Source organism: Podarcis gaigeae, assembly GCF_964106915.1.
Source record: "Podarcis gaigeae genome assembly, chromosome: 17".
Lineage (NCBI taxonomy): Eukaryota > Metazoa > Chordata > Lepidosauria > Squamata > Lacertidae > Podarcis > Podarcis gaigeae.
The window spans coordinates 29244506-29260112 of NC_139694.1; the positions used below are offsets into that span (position 1 = coordinate 29244506).

General features: G+C 46.6%; 1 protein-coding gene across 1 annotated transcript in view; it reads right to left on the minus strand.

The window, feature by feature from the left end:
• The window catches only part of PUM3 (pumilio RNA binding family member 3), a 30579-nt gene that overhangs the window by 2071 nt on the left and 12901 nt on the right, over positions 1-15607 (minus strand). Inside the window, exons 10-16 of the mRNA XM_083719024.1 lie at positions 15025-15123; positions 13548-13601; positions 12878-12958; positions 10751-10893; positions 7357-7579; positions 6035-6122; positions 4381-4471 (exon numbers count right to left, since the gene is read on the minus strand). Coding sequence (XP_083575150.1) covers positions 4381-4471; positions 6035-6122; positions 7357-7579; positions 10751-10893; positions 12878-12958; positions 13548-13601; positions 15025-15123 — 779 coding nt within the window. The remainder of the gene's footprint in view (positions 1-4380; positions 4472-6034; positions 6123-7356; positions 7580-10750; positions 10894-12877; positions 12959-13547; positions 13602-15024; positions 15124-15607) is intronic.

A 15607-nucleotide genomic window follows, 5' to 3' on the forward strand; every position in this document is an offset into this window, starting at 1 on the left:
GAGAAGACCTCCTTCCATTTGTGGAAGTGACTCCAAGCTAGCAGAGGACCTCGCTGGAAGAAGGGCGGCAGGAAGCAAGGTGAAAGTCCGCTCCACAAGGTCCCCTTGCAGATCAGCGCACCACCTCCCCTTCTCTGACAGATCAACCCCTAACCCCCCAGGGCAGTTTCCCAGGGGGAAGCAGGAATTGTAAGCACCGCGAGCCTAAAGACCTGCTTCTAGTTTCACCTTATCCACTATTTGGGATCTTTTGGGGGGCGTTTGGGAGCGGATGAAAAAACCTGCTAATCAGAGGAAGCATTTCTGAATTCAACATTGGCATGCATGTCAGGCCACTATCCCAATAAACTCCCACAATGGCCTTGGTCCAGTATACTTGAAGGAGCGTCTCCACCCCCATCGCTCTGCCCGGACACTGAGGTCCGGCTCCGAGGGCCTTCTGGCGGTTCCCTCATTGCGAGAAGCCAAGTTACAGGGAATCAGGCAGAGGGCCTTCTCAGTAGTGGCGCCCATCCTGCAGAATGCCCTCCCACCAGATGTGAAAGAGAAGAACAACTACCAGACCTTTAGAAGACATCTGAAGTCAGCCCTCTTTAGGGAAGCTTTTGATGTTTAACAGACCACATTATTTTAATACTTTGTTGGAAGTCGCCCGGAGTGGCTGGGGAAACCCAGCCAGATGGGCGGGGTATAAATAATAAATTATTATTATTATTACAACAGTTTTGCACCCTGGTAACAAACACAGGCAAGAACCAGGTGCAGCAGCCCCAGAGAGAAGGTGGAAATGTGCCCCGCCAGAACAGATATTGCAGCAGTTTTCCCCACCCCCTGCCATTGCCCCTTCTAGAGATGAACTGTCTCTTGCTAAGCAGGGGCAATGGGCACATCCAGGACGCCTGGTGCCTCTTGGGGCTTGCTATTAATCTTAGGGGAAGGGAAGCCAAAGATGTAGGAAGCCAGCTGGTGACTTGAGCAGAGAGACAAGTTCACGTTCCCTTTCTGTGCCCTGGTGTCACCCCAAAGGAGAAACTGGCCTCTCTTCCGGAGGGCAGGAGGGGCGGGCTGAATCTGTACCTAGAGCCCACAGATTTCAAACTCATGCTTTGAACCCTGTCAGGATACTGCCCGAAGCCGTGCTGCCCTGCAGATCCTGCCATGAATTATGATAAGGTTACCAGATTCTTTTCCCAATGAATCTGGGGACACTTTTCAACTTCAATAGAAATGGTAGGATTTTGTCAGGGGACTGATTTGTAAATCCGGGGACATCTGGTAACCTTAAATTATGGGCTGCCCCTCACACCACTCTGCACCCCCTCTATGCTGGCAGCAATACAGGGAGCAGCCGGGGGCTGGGGATGATGACAAAGGGGAGAAATATTTACTTCCCTTCAGCCCCCACCCTGCTGCCCCCCTACCAGTGGTGGGGGTGACAAGAGGAGTGCAGCTGTTGCTCTGGAAAGGCAAGGGAAAAGGCTGTGCTTTAAATGCTGCCTTTTCTCGCTGCTTCCCAGAGGAGCAGCGGCAGAAGTTTCCTCCATCCCCTGCCTTACCAGCAGCAGCAACAGGGGCGTGGCAGCAAAGAAACACAACATGGTTCCTCCATTTCAGGGGCTGGACTAGATGGTTCTTGGGGTCCCTTCCACAACTCTAAGATTCCAGGGTTCTATGGTCACAGAGGAACTGGCCTGGCCTGGCCTGGCCTGCCTCGGGACCCACCTGCTCATTAGACGTCACGCTGCAGTTCAAGCGTCGTACTGCAGTATAACAATCTTGAAATTTTATTATCTACTAAGTAATGCATATGTACACATACACACACACACACAGACAGACACAGGTCCATTTGAAAACTAATACGACTTTCAGAAAAGCTGCTGCTCAGTCAATGGCAGCCCCTGCTAAGTTGCATCAGCATTCCACTGAAAGCAAGGAAGAGAGACTAGAACTCTAAAAATGGAAAAGGAAACATTTGAGATGCAGCTGAACACCAAGAAACTCTAAAGACTGGCCAAATATCTTAAGTGAATCAAAAATTTGGAGGATCACTCATTTAAAGCACACTCGACAGCCGTACTTGAAGAGGGTTGCAGGACAATAGGAATATACACATTCTAAGCAAAGTTCAGCATTTTTTAGCAGAGCAACTGAGCCATTCTATACCAGGATTTCCCACATCTCTGTAGAAGAAGAAAACTTCACAATAAAGGTTGAAAGAGCTCTTCCCAAATCTTTATGCGACATCTGCATGCGGGATTAGAGATTTCAAAGGAATTAAGTGTGCTTGTCAAATGCAAGAGATCTGTTCCAAAGTGTCGTGCAAAAATCCCTATAGATCTATATTAGAAAGCCAGCAGCTGAGTGTTAAAACTCCACATTAATATAATAAACCTATCGGCAGACGCTTGATTTAAGCCTGCTGCATTTGTAGTGACCCAGAGAGTCAGGGAGGTTATTTTACTTTGTGTCAGAAGAAGCACTAAAAATGGGGGCAGTGAATTACGAGACAGGATACTGGAAAGCAAGGACTTATGCAGAAAGGGCCAGATCCGTTTACAGATGTCAGAGGAGCTGGTCACTTGAGGGCTTCAGTTCAACTGTCCCTCCAGCAGCACCTTTGCTGATTTGTGCCCTTTCAGTTTGCTTTTACCAGCTGACCCCTTAGACCTGAAGGCATCTATCTGCTTTGGGTAAAGAAGGGGCAAGTTAATAGAGGGAGCAATTAAGGAGCCTGCTTTAGTTGAAGGGGGCAGGAAGATGTGGCATTTAGTTCCCCTTCCATTCCTCCGTTTCTGTGATGCACTAAACGCGTCCACCGATCGCTTTCATTGAACAGTACACGTTGCCATAGTGATCAACATCAGGAGCTGGGCTGCCAAATTAAGGCAAGGCAGAAATTAAGACCCAACTTGGAAACATCTTTGGCGGATTTGCTGTGAAAGGGAATTTCTGCACACAAAAGCAGGGGCTCATTAGCGCAAGTCGTTCATGTGCCACCGATTACGGCTAAGACACTTTTGTGAGCGAGGAAGGGGCTGTAAATACTTCCGTTTAACTGGGCTGCCAAACGCAGTACCATAAAACAAGCAAAGCAGCTCCTTTTGAGCTGCTTGCTTCAGGTGTGAGCCAACGATGGAAAGGGAACGGTTCAAAAAGGGCTGCAGCATCGCTCTGGGCGACACCCAAAGGTGCCCACCTGCTTGCACAATGAGAATCTACCGTATTTTTCGCTCTATAGGATGCACCCGACCATAGGACGCACATTGTTTTAGAGGGGGAGAACAAGAAAAAAAAATTCTCCCCCTCTCTGCTCAGCGCCCCTTCAGTGAAGCGGCAGGAGAAACAGAGCCCCTTCCATTTCTCCTCCTGCTTCGCTGAAGGGGCGCTGCGCAGCTCTCCCTCTCTGCTAAAGCCAGGAGAGTCTTGCTCTCTCGGCTTCAGCAAAAGGAACCCGAAGCCTTTGGAGCGCAGCGCGAGGTCCTGCTGCACTCTAAAGGCTTCAGGGATAGCTGCCTCAAGCCTTTGGAGCGCAGCGGGACCTCGCACTGCGCTCCAAAGGCTTCAGTGCCCTCTCGCTCTCCAGGCTTCAGCGAAAGCAACGCGTAGCCTCCGGAGCGCGGAGGGAGCACTCCCGAGGCTTCGCGTTGCTATCGCTGAAGCCAAGGAGCCTGCATTCGCTTCATAGGACGCACACACATTTCCCCTTCATTTTTGGAGGGGAAAAAAGTGCGTCCTATAGAGCGAAAAATACAGTATTTCTGCAGCAGGATTTCACTTCTCTCTCTCCCCGCCCCCTCCTCAGTGCAGACTTTGAGATGCACACAGCAGAGGAAGAGGAGCCCCATTGCTCCCGCTACGATGCATCTCATGTTCTCAGTCAATGCTGGCTAAATTATACGCCTTGAAGGGGCAACCTCTATGGTGTGGACTCACTGAGGTAGGTGGAATTACCATACAAATGACAATCATCGGTTGCTCCTGAATGTAAACGCTTGTTGCTTTCTAAAGATAAACCAAATAACGCCTTGAAACACGAGATGCCGCAATATTAAGAGGTATTAGAAACCCGTGGGAAGTCTTTCAAAAGCAATTCCAGATTAAGAGTACTGCACAGAAGGGATTTCCTGGCACTTTTTGGTCAGGCTAGCAAAAAGCACGGAGAAAGATTTAGCTTTCAAGGCAATGCAGTGATGCTTAACTAGTCAAGCAAAGGCTACATCCCGATTGCAAACAGAAGACCAGCATAAGGCATCTATGACTGTAGCAGATAAGGAAGAAGAAAGAACAGGGAAGTAAGAAATCACAATGAAGCTGTTTTGTTGCCTAAAGCATATGCAGCATTTTACTGCTAGTTCAGTCATTAAATGCGGTACATACCGACACAGAATAATCGCACCACGATTGACGTTTGCCCAGGTCTTCAGAAGATCAATGCCCACGTCCTCTACGAGTATTTTTGCAAAACATTCTGTTAAAAATAAAGACCAGGTTAGACACCACACAAACCCATTTAAAACATTCCGTAAAGGGGTTTTAACACTTGTAAATTGTATATTCACAGACCACCTCAGAACCATTGACTATTCAATACATTTGTAATAAAGGTAAAGGGACCCCTGACCATTAGGTCAAGTCTTTATTGGCCGAGGGAGCCGGCGTACATCTTCCGGGTCATGTGGCCAGCAGGACTAAGCCGCTTCTGGTGAAACAAGAGCAGCGCACAGAAATGTTGTTTACCTTCCCGCCGGAGCGGTACCTATTTATCTACTTGCACTTTGACGTGCTTTCGAACTGCTAGGTTGGCAGGAGCAGCGACCAAGCAAAGGGAGCTCACCCTGTTGCGGGGATTCAAACCACCGACCTTCTGATCAGCAAGTCCTAGGTTCTGTGGTTTAACCCATAGCGCCACCCGCGTCCCACATTTGTAATAGCCAGGCCTTAATTTCTGAGCGATGCTAAGAAATAATTGAGACTGTAACAGCAGAATCCTCTATCTCAATTTAATGGACAGGATGGCAAGAGCTATTTCCGATGTGGACACCGATGTGACAAACTGAAACCTTCGGGCCCACAAAACCAGTTATGGAAGAGTGGGGCAGTTCCATATTTCACAGCACCAAGAGCTTAAAATACCCCCACAGTTCTTTGCATAGAAAGCACCTGCCATGCTTGTGGATGCACTGCAGGGGGCTGGACGAGATAACCACTGGGGACCCTTCCAAGTCTGATATATTGCAAAATAAGGAAAATGTCCAGAAACTTCAGTCGGTTTAACAAGGGGGCTTTGCAAGCAGGTAAGGATTTGAAAAAATTGTGAGTGGTACCGGTTGGTGGGGACACAAAACCACCCCACCCTAGTACAAATTCATAGGCTCAAATGGGAAAGTGCATTATCAAGATCAAATCAACTGCAGCTGTAGGTGACAGAGATTATACTCTGCGTGACGGCAATTTGTTTAGAACCCATTTGCCTTGAGTTGACTTTCCCCACCAGCAGCAGTGCCTGAACTCACCTGGCACTGCAAGTGCAACAACCGAACTCTTGGATCGCACTAGCAGAGAATACTAGGCGATCTCTCTATTAGCTGCGCAAATAGACTCCTGTCAGCACCGTCCCTTCCATATCCAGCCCCCGACTTCCACAGAAGTAGTACACAAGAGGCCCAATTAATGGAACTTAGGATGCAATCCTCTAAGTACATTCCTGGGAGCAAGGACCACTGAACTGAGAGGGCCTTACTTCGGAGCAGGTATATAGGGTTGCACTGCCACCGACATGACAGCTGTTTGGCCCGCTAAGGGTGAAGGAGAGCTCTTTCCAAGCTGTGCTGCTTTTAAGCTTGGATGATGCGAAGTCTATAAAATCTCCTGGACACTTCCAGGGCGGAAGCATGCATTTAAACACTTCAAGCATAGCGTTTCAAGGTTAACAGTTAGTGCAGACGAGCCTTTGCTTCCCTCCCACATTGTCCCTTATGCATTTAGACAGTGACGAGTGACTCCACTGTCTTTTGCAGAATTACTAGCATACCTTCCCGGCCGCTCTCCTTCGTTTTCTTGTCTTGCTCAACCAGCCACTTCAGAACCAGGTGACCTGCTGGATGCTCTGCAATATGAAGCTTTGAAAAGAACAGGAAAAGTCAATTCCCTGCAGTGCTTTTACTTCCCTCGCTGTATAACAATCTGTGCCTTTCGAAATGCCAGGAATCAGATCAAGGCCCAGGCATATTTAGAAATGCTGCCTACAAACAAAATCTGTTTTCTCCACATGACTAAGTGGTACATTAAGTAATCAGGGGTGACCAAATGGAAAGCCATTCAGAACATTTAAATAAGTTTAGAGGCCTGGCTGTTTGTTTAGACATTAAGCACTGGAGTTTCTACTAAATTTAAGCTACCCATCATCTTACTTTCACTTCATTAACTAGCTATCTTTCCTGCCTTTTGATTTCTTAAGCAATTTTAGTGCTGCAGAATTAAATATTTTAGGTGGTTAAAATACGCAAAAGTTTTATCTGCCAAGTGCTTACAAAGACGTTACAAGCAGATATACCAATACAAAATTTAAGATATCAGGTATAAATTATATGCAATGACCTCAGCTTCTTTTCTCCAAAAGCGTTCCTAAAATGCCAGTGTGCTCCGAGGTTGTAGGAAAGTACCATTTAGGCAAGTGACAAAATATGCCACACGCTGAAATTATGGAAATAAATCGTATATTTGGCATAGTATAGTCAGTGGTTCACACAGCTGTAAAACCACAAAAGTAGTCTACTTACTCCAAGCTAGAACATTTACAACCTCATTCAGCTACAAGAAACGATGTTATCCTAAGTTTCAGGAACAGGTTAAAAATAATGGGTTCTACCCAACGCTGCGTGAGCCGAGTTCCACTTGCACAACGGAGCTTCCGTTCCTTCTTCACCCCCACCCCTGTAAACCTTCTCCAGAGGGGCCCCCAGGCCTGGTTTTGAGCAAGGGCAGAGGGTTACAAGAGAGAAAGAGGACGTTGTGTTGCCTGCACAAAGCCCGCTGCCCAAGTGGAGCTGCAGTTCTGGAAACAGCCCAACAATTTGCTCCTTATCATTTAAAAATGATCAAAAAACTGTGCTTAAAAAAAATCTCATTATCTACTTATCATTCCTTCGGCATGGAAGAATTATTATGCAGTTCCTTCCAGCTGGATCCCAGGATCCTGCATGAGACTCGACAAGCCCTTTGCTGTAGTCCAGTGCTTGAAGCAGGATAAATTGGTTTATCCCAATTTGATAGCCAAACTGGGGCAGATCCCAGGGAGGGGCCCCCCCAGAGAGGGACCCCCAATTCATAACTCTCCTTTTCAGGCACAGTTACCTCTCCATCTTTGCCCCCTGGAACCATCTCTCTTGCCGCGAGGCCAGCAATGGCCTTCATAGCTGGCTGGACGTCGCCAACGGCCGCCTTGAGGATCCCTGTCACCACAATGAACGTTGCCTTGTCCATCACCATTTCTTCAGCATGTTCGTTCAGGTACTTTAACAAGGCGGGAGAAACAGCTTCCAGAAGTTCACGGCGGCGAACATCTACATCTTTTTTACTGTTGGAATAAAAAGCAGCTCTTTTACTGATGGGATTTGGTTTGGTACAACATAATCCAGTCACTCCAAATTGTCCAATTTAAAATCCAAACATAGCCCTCTTGCTTTCTCCCCAGAACGCACTAAATATAACCTGCATAAATGGAAAATTGGTTACGCTTTTACACCTCAATTCAGAATGCCACAGAAGCATGGGTGATTATACACGTGGCAATGTTGCGATGAGAGGGAGCTGTTCGACAAGCACAAAATAAGCATGCAGAACTGCTCTTCTTTACATCGTAGCTGAGAGGTATGGGAGCTCCATGCCGACATTCCTTCCATCCCTTAAGAAATAGCTGGGTGTGAGGATTAATAATAATAATAATAATAATAATAATAATAATAATAATAATTTATTATTTATACCCCGCCCATCTAGCTGGGCCTCCCCAGCCACTCTGGGCGGCTTCCATAAAAACCAAAAATAAAGTAAAATATCACACGTTAAAAACTTCCCTGAACAGGGCTGCCTTAAGATGTCTTCTGAATGTCAGGTAGTTGTTTATCGCTTTGACATCTGCTGGAAGGGCGTTCCACAGGGTGGGCGCCACTACCGAGAAGGCCCTCTGCCTGGTTCCCTGTAGCTTTGCTTCTCGCAATGAGGGAACCGCCAGAAGGCCCTCGGCGCTGGACCTCAGCGTCCGGGCAGAATGATGGAGGTGGAGACGCTCCTTCAGGTATACTGGACCGAGGCCGTTTAGGGCTTTAAAGGTCAGCACCAACACTTTGAATTGTGCTCGGAAACATACTGGGAGCCAATGTAGGTCTTTCAAGACCGGTGTTATATGGTCTCGGCAGCCGCTCCCAGTCACCAGTCTAGCTGCCGCATTCTGGATTAGTTGTAGTTTCTGAGTCACCTTCAAAGGTAGCCCCATGTAGAGTGCATTGCAGTAGTCCAAGCGGGAGATAACCAGAGCATGCACCACTCTGGCAAGACAGTCCGATAGGGTCTCAGCCTACGTACCAGATGGAGCTGGTAAACAGCTGCCCTGGACACAGATTTGACCTGTGCCTCCATGGACAGCTGTGAGTCCAAAATGACTCCCAGGCTGCGCACCTGGTCCTTCAGGGGCACAGTTACCCCATTCAGGACCAGGGAATCCTCCACACCTGCCCCTCTCCTGTCCCCCAGAAACAGTACTTCTGTCTTGTCAGGATTCAACCTCAATCTGTTAGCCGCCATCCATCCTCCAACCGCCTCCAGACACTCACACAGGACCTTCACTGCCCTCAGTGGTTCTGATTTAAAAGAGAGGTAGAGCTGGGTATCATCTGCATACTGATGAACACCCAGCCCAAACCTCCTGATGATCTCTCCCAGCGGCTGCATGTAAATGTTGAAAAGCATGGGGGAGAGGACAGAACCCTGAGGCACCCCACAAGTGAGAGCGCAGGGGTCTGAACACTCCTCCCCCCCCACCACTTTCTGAACACGGCCCAGGAGGAAGGAGCGGAACCACTGTAGGACAGTGCCCCCAGCTCCCAGCCCCTCAAGACAGTCCAGAAGGATGTTATGGTCGATGGTATCAAACACCGCTGAGAGATCCAGCAGAACTAGGAAACAGCTCTCACCTTTGTCCCTAGCCCGCCGGAGATCATCAACCAGTGCGACCAAGGCAGTTTCAGTCCCATGATGAGGCCTGGACCTTAACCTTCAGGAAATCATCAAAACACCCCCGGGTAGTCCTGTTCACATTAATAGCAGACCCTCGCCCACCTGTCACTGAGGGGGACAAGCCTGGCTGCATCTGCACAGAGAGGCTGCTTTTTTGGGGGGGGGCGCGCCAAGGCAAGTGCCATAATTGCAAGGGATGGAGAAACAAGCTACCACAGGCACACAGTTCATGGTGGCTGCATGTGGCCCTCGTAGAGAGAAACCAGTTATGGTTCCCTTATTCACAGATGGTGTATTTCAGGAGGGGACCTTCCACCTGTTGTGTGGGGGGGTGGGATGCACAGGGGGCGGCGCATACTGTGACAACGAGGGCAGCTTCCTTTTTTTGTGTCTGGAGTACGTATTTTTTGCTCCATAAGACACATTTTTTTCCTCCTAAAAAGTAAGGGGAAATGCCTGTGCGTCTTATGGAGCAAAAGCGTGGTCCCTGGAGCCGAATTGCCCAAGGGCAAAAAGCAGGTCATGCTTTTTTTTTTGAAAAGAGGGAAGGGGGTGTTGAAACAAAGCCACTGATCGTTTACCTATCGGGGAGAGAGATATGGGAGGCTAGAGATAAAGGAGGCTGCCTGGGAGTGGGGAGGTAAAGACAGCAAACTTGCAAAGGGGGAAAACAGGAAGACTAAAGCAATAAGGAGAGAAATTAGAAGAAAAGGAGGAGCAAAAAACTGCTAAGGAAAAGACACTTCACTAAGGCAAACAAGAGGGAGTGTTGAAAGGAAACAGCTGGTTGGTGGGATAGGGAGAGAGATAAAGGAAGCTAGCAGAGGCTGCCTGGGAGGGGGGAGGTAAATGCCCATGGATCCTCAGGATTTTTACATTGGGTCACCACAAATTCACCATCAGATCACATAGCATGTCCATGGCTACATCCTGTACCAAAAAAATCACACACACACTTGTGTGGGGCCGCAATGGTGCAAAAATGTGGTTACAAAGCACGGATCCACAGGGATCCTCTGGATTTTTGCATTGGGTCACCCCAAATTCATCATCAGATCACATGTCTGTGGCCACAGCATGAACCACAAAAACCATACATCTACTGTTTTGTTCAGAATATTTTTTTCTTGTTTTCCTCCTCTTAAAACTAGGTGCGCCTTATGGAGCGAAAAATACGGTATTTCTAGGCATATTTATTATGTTTAAATCACGGGTTAGCCACTCTAGGATGCAGCAGGGTAAACGTGTGCTCAATGCAAGACATTTCCACCTGGGTGCAGCCAGCCACTCCCACTCCCTGGGAGCAGATGCAAATGTACACAAGCAGTGTGAACAAATGGTGATCATCTCATAGCCTTCCTCTCCAGCCTCCACTCTTGTTAACAGAAATGCCACGGGGAAAGCCCTGTTCTGCTAGTTTCCTTTTGTTCAAATAACTGCTTCTCTGCACAACTGACAGAAAATGTTAAATTTGGACGTCCACAAAACTGTGAAAATGGCATTTTCTGCTTACCTATAAGCATTTCCATCACCCTGTTCCAGGATTTTGATTATCGCTGGTGAGAAATACGCAGTATCCCTGGGACTTAACAGGTACAAGAGGACTTTCCTTCCATATTTGTTATTTACAATGCTGGTTAAGGAATCGCTAATTTCCTAAAAGAAGAGGAAAAGCATTGTTAGTGGAAGATTGTTTTCAACAACCAATTTCATTTTTAGTTACTTGGAGAGGGATCACAATCTTGGCTCATAGTTTTCACTACTGCTGTAATACATGCAATACACGCATGTAGGGATGTCCATCCCAAACACAGACAAAAACATGTACATTAGACAGACAGTAGCCATGCCTTCCACCTCCTTCCCTTGTATTGTTCAGTAATTCTTCTCTTTTTATTTCTGCATGCTTAGAAAGAGGAGATTGTATATACCGTATTTTTTGCACCATAACACTCACTTTTTTCCTCCTAGAAAGTAAGGGGAAATGTCTGTGCGTGTTATGGAGGGAATGCCCACGGGTGGCATGCCTACGGATTTTTCTCCTCTAAAAACTACGTGCGTGTTATGGTCGGGTGCGTGTTATAGAGCGAAAAATACGGTATATAGAAAAACACCTTTAAGCATATCTGCAGGTACAATTAGTATAAACTTTCTAGATGTGGATTAATGGCAAAATTATTTTGAGGAGTCCAGCTTTGTTCATCAATACTTATTTTATTCTCAATTTAGAGGAAAGGTGTTCATCCCATGTGCAAAGTCTAACAAGACATCTATTTTAACTTTTTCTATGAACACGTTCCTACAAGGCTCCATCATGTGATTGCTGCCTCACTTCCAGCCTACTTCCAGCCAGTGCTCTCTATTGTGCACAGAAGCCTGAGGCAGATGAAGTCACGACAGAACCGTGCCCCTTGACGTTGCCTGAAGACGGATTCATCCATTTAATCTAACACGGGTGGCAACGCTGCACTTATTAGACAGAGAGGTGAGGATAGTTTGAGAAATAGTGATGAAATATTGCAAAAGACATTCACGTTCCTTATTTTAATGAAGTAGCTGTCAATAGATTCATGCAGCGTTACCACCTTCTATGAATGATGTGGAGACCTCTTTGGGTGCATTTTGCAGTTATAAACTTGCCAAAGAATTCAATGCACATGAGACCTAGATTCTACATAACAAAATGATGATCTGCGTGTAATGCTAACCCAAACCATGGCTAAGCACAAACAAGCAGGCTCCTGGAGAATCACAGCTTTGCTCCTCCTGCCTTGCAGGAGATCACTAGATGATCCCTGGGATGCTTCAAACTCTACAGTTCTGTGATTCTATGTAGGGAAGGGGAACCATGTGCTGCAACACCCTGTTTTTGATTGGGTGTACATTTATAGATAAGGGACGCGGGTGGCGCTGTGGGTTTAACTGCAGAGCCTAGGACTTGCCGATCAGAAGGTCGGTGGTTCAAATCCCCACGACAGGGTGAGCTCCCATTACTCTGTCCCAGCTCCTGCCAACCTAGCAATTCGAAAGCACACCAGTGCAAGTAGATAAATAGGTACTGCTCCGGCAGGAAGGTAAACGGCGGTTCCGTGCGCTGCTCTGGTTCGCCAGAAGCGGCTTAGTCATGCTGGCCACATGACCCGGAAGCTGTACGCCGACTCCCTCGGCCAGTAAAGCAAGATGAGCGCCGCAACCCCAGAGTCAGTCACAACTGGACCTAATGGTCAGGGGTCCCTTTAACATTATTTTTATAGATTGGACCTTGAAATTTATTATATAGTCTGAAATGGTGCAAGCTGAAGTATCATGTATTTTGATACTGAAGAGCAGTATTGCCCCGGGAGGAATATTTTAATTCTTTGCATAATCACTCACTAGGTAGCCAAGCGATTCAGCATAGCTTGTGAGTTTCCAGGACACATACCATCTCAAATCAAAGCAGTGAGTAAATGGAGCATGCTATGGCATCCCAAGCAACAGCAAAACCACCACAATGAAGTTAGTTTTGTCTTACAAGAAAATAAACCTGAAATGTTTGAAAACCAGGCCTAAAAACACGTGAGCGTTTCCAGTGTAATTTACACCTTGTTACTAAGTGAAACGGGAAATCTTGAGAATTTTAGGAAGTCAGACTACTTACAGATATAGTTAGCTGTTTCACAAGTTTAGTGTCATCAATGCAGTCAAATGCCGCCAGCAAAACTAAGTGTGAGAATTCGCCCTGAAATAGGAACCAGAAAGCAACATCATAAGACATAGAAGCCCGATTAACCAAGCTGCTGGTCTAACATGTTCCAATGAACTTGCTAAAGATCAACAATGACTATTCATCTCACACAATAACAAGTTCCATCATACTAATTCTTATGCACAATTACTGGGAATTAAGCCTCACTTAACTCTGAGAGACTTACATCTGAGTAAATGTGCTTAAGGTTTCATTTGTGGGGAATGCTGTATTAACAAAACAAAAAACCCAGCCCCGTCATCATCCCTCAGTTGTTTCTGTGTAAAGCAGAGCTATTTCAAATGAAGAATTAGAAGTCCTGCTTCTATTTTTGGCCCTTTGCTATGGAATTCACTTTTTTGTCTAGGTTCAAATCTCTTCCTTAAAGTCATGTATATTGATGTTTCATACATAAGCTTGAACACTTGAGAATAAAACTTCTCAATCCATGCAGTTCCAATTGAAAATAAGGCCACAACAGTGAATTTTTTAAGCCGCACTCCTAAGACACACTTGCTTCTGAGTAAATATGCACAGGATTCTGCTGCTCAAAATTACCAAACACATCTTTAAAAATACTCACATTAGCTATTTTTTCAACATAAGTCTTCATGGTTTTCATAATGACTTTTCTGTCCTGACAAGAGAAATGAAGAAAAAGCAATAAATTAGCGTGTGAGGCCAACAAGCTTTAAAATGAATGCAGAGCCGATGCATGTCGGGTTTCTGACTTCAGAATGTGCAACATTTCAGCAAATATACCCATTTGGAGGAGGCCAAAGAGTCCTTGAGAAGCTAGAAATCCTTTTGAACCCCATTTCTATATAAAGGATGGAAAGCTGCCCTGCAGATGACTGTTAAAGTACGTCATGCAATATCCCATTTCTCCCCCCGCCCTCCCCATTCTGCTCTCTATTAACTGCCCCCCTTTCTCCATATTTCTCTGTAATCTCATCTCTGCTCCCACCTCCTCACTTCATTCTGTTTTTGTTGTTTATCGTCTCTTTACCTCCCCTTGTCCAGTTCAACTACAACATGCAATCTCTTAGAAATTCACAGCAGGTCAAGGCAGCATGCCTGGCTGGCTGAGACATGCTGGAAAAAGACTGGGACCACAGCCCCGTTGCCCCCCTGAATCCAGGGAGATGAAGAGCACTGCAGACACAGAGGAAGACCTTCTTCTCCCATCTCTCCTCTCTTTGCTGATGGGCTTGGACACCTTTCAATGTTCCACAAAGAGGCATTTTAACTCCCTATGGCAGGGACATCCAACTCCTGATCTACACCCGGGGGGGGGGGGGGGGGACTAGCAGTGATCTACCCATTTGGGGGGGACGGGGACCAATTAAGCTTTTTTTAGGAGGCCAAACCAAAGTTGTTCAGCTTTTTAAGGGGAAACCCCATAGTTCTGCTGCTTTGGGTGGGGGGAAATGGCAGACATTGCTAATCACGTAAAAAACCTGGCTGCAGTAACTCCCTCTTCCATCTTTGCAATCGTGCGCAAATCAAGGACACAGCGAGTGGGTGGGGACAGATGCTCTCCTCCCCCCCCCCCCGAGGAAAATGAGCCCGCAATCTACTGCTAGCACCAGGGGATTGACCTGTCGATCGCAGTCGACTACTTGAACATCCCTGCCCTATGGGATGCAAAATAAGTAAGCTGGGTGCTGCAACCAACCTGTAAGTCTTCAGTATTTTGGAAAAGCCCTGGAAGAGATCCTGACAGAACTTCAGCTTATGTACAAGTCTCAGCTTTAAGCATTTACATAATGAAGGCGCAGCTCTCTCTCTGAAGTTTGAATTTTCAGCATGCTTGCCAAGGCACCATGATAAGCACTGTCATTTCATTTGAGGCGCAAGGCTAGTCATAAAGCCTCCTTAGTACCTTTTAGATACTAATTCTAACAAAAGGGTTGGGCATTTCCATTCTTTTATGTCTCACAACCACATTTGTCAAAGTCAGGCACAGCTAAGTAGCGATGGGAAAAGGCTCCCCAGTGAAACTTTTTAGAAAGGTCTCACCAATTCTCATTTGATCCACACGGACTCTGCATACAAACCTTGGGGGTCCCATGCCACAGGCAATGCATGGCGACTCTGGCTCCATCGTGTGTGTGTGCCAAGTAGATTACAGATTCTCTGATTGACTCAATCATTTCCTAGACAAAGCCAGATTTAAGGAGATGGATTTAATGAATTTAACACAAATCAACTACCATAATATAAATGGTATTATTCTGATCAGCTCTGTGAGCCTGTGTTATCTTTCCTTACAACCAGGAATGGAAAGTATTTCAAATTCTCAGAACCAGAGTAACACAAGAGCAACTAAAGAGGAGAAGCCCGAGGCCACTGGCATGACAAAGAACAGTGTGCTTTGGTCACAATCATCCCACGGCTACCAGCATTTAATAAGGAAGAATGTCTAACTTCAGGTATGCAAATGCAGCCAGAAAGAAACCAAGAGTTGAGCACCCTGATTCAGCCCTGTCCTGCTTCAAGACATGATGCCTGGCAAGTTGTGCCAGGAAGCGGGAAGGGTGCGCATCCCATCAAGACCACGCATATCCTCTGAAGTGCCTTCGTTATGCTTCAGGTTCCTAATCCAGCTAGCGGAGGAGGCACAGGAGCTGCTAAGAGACA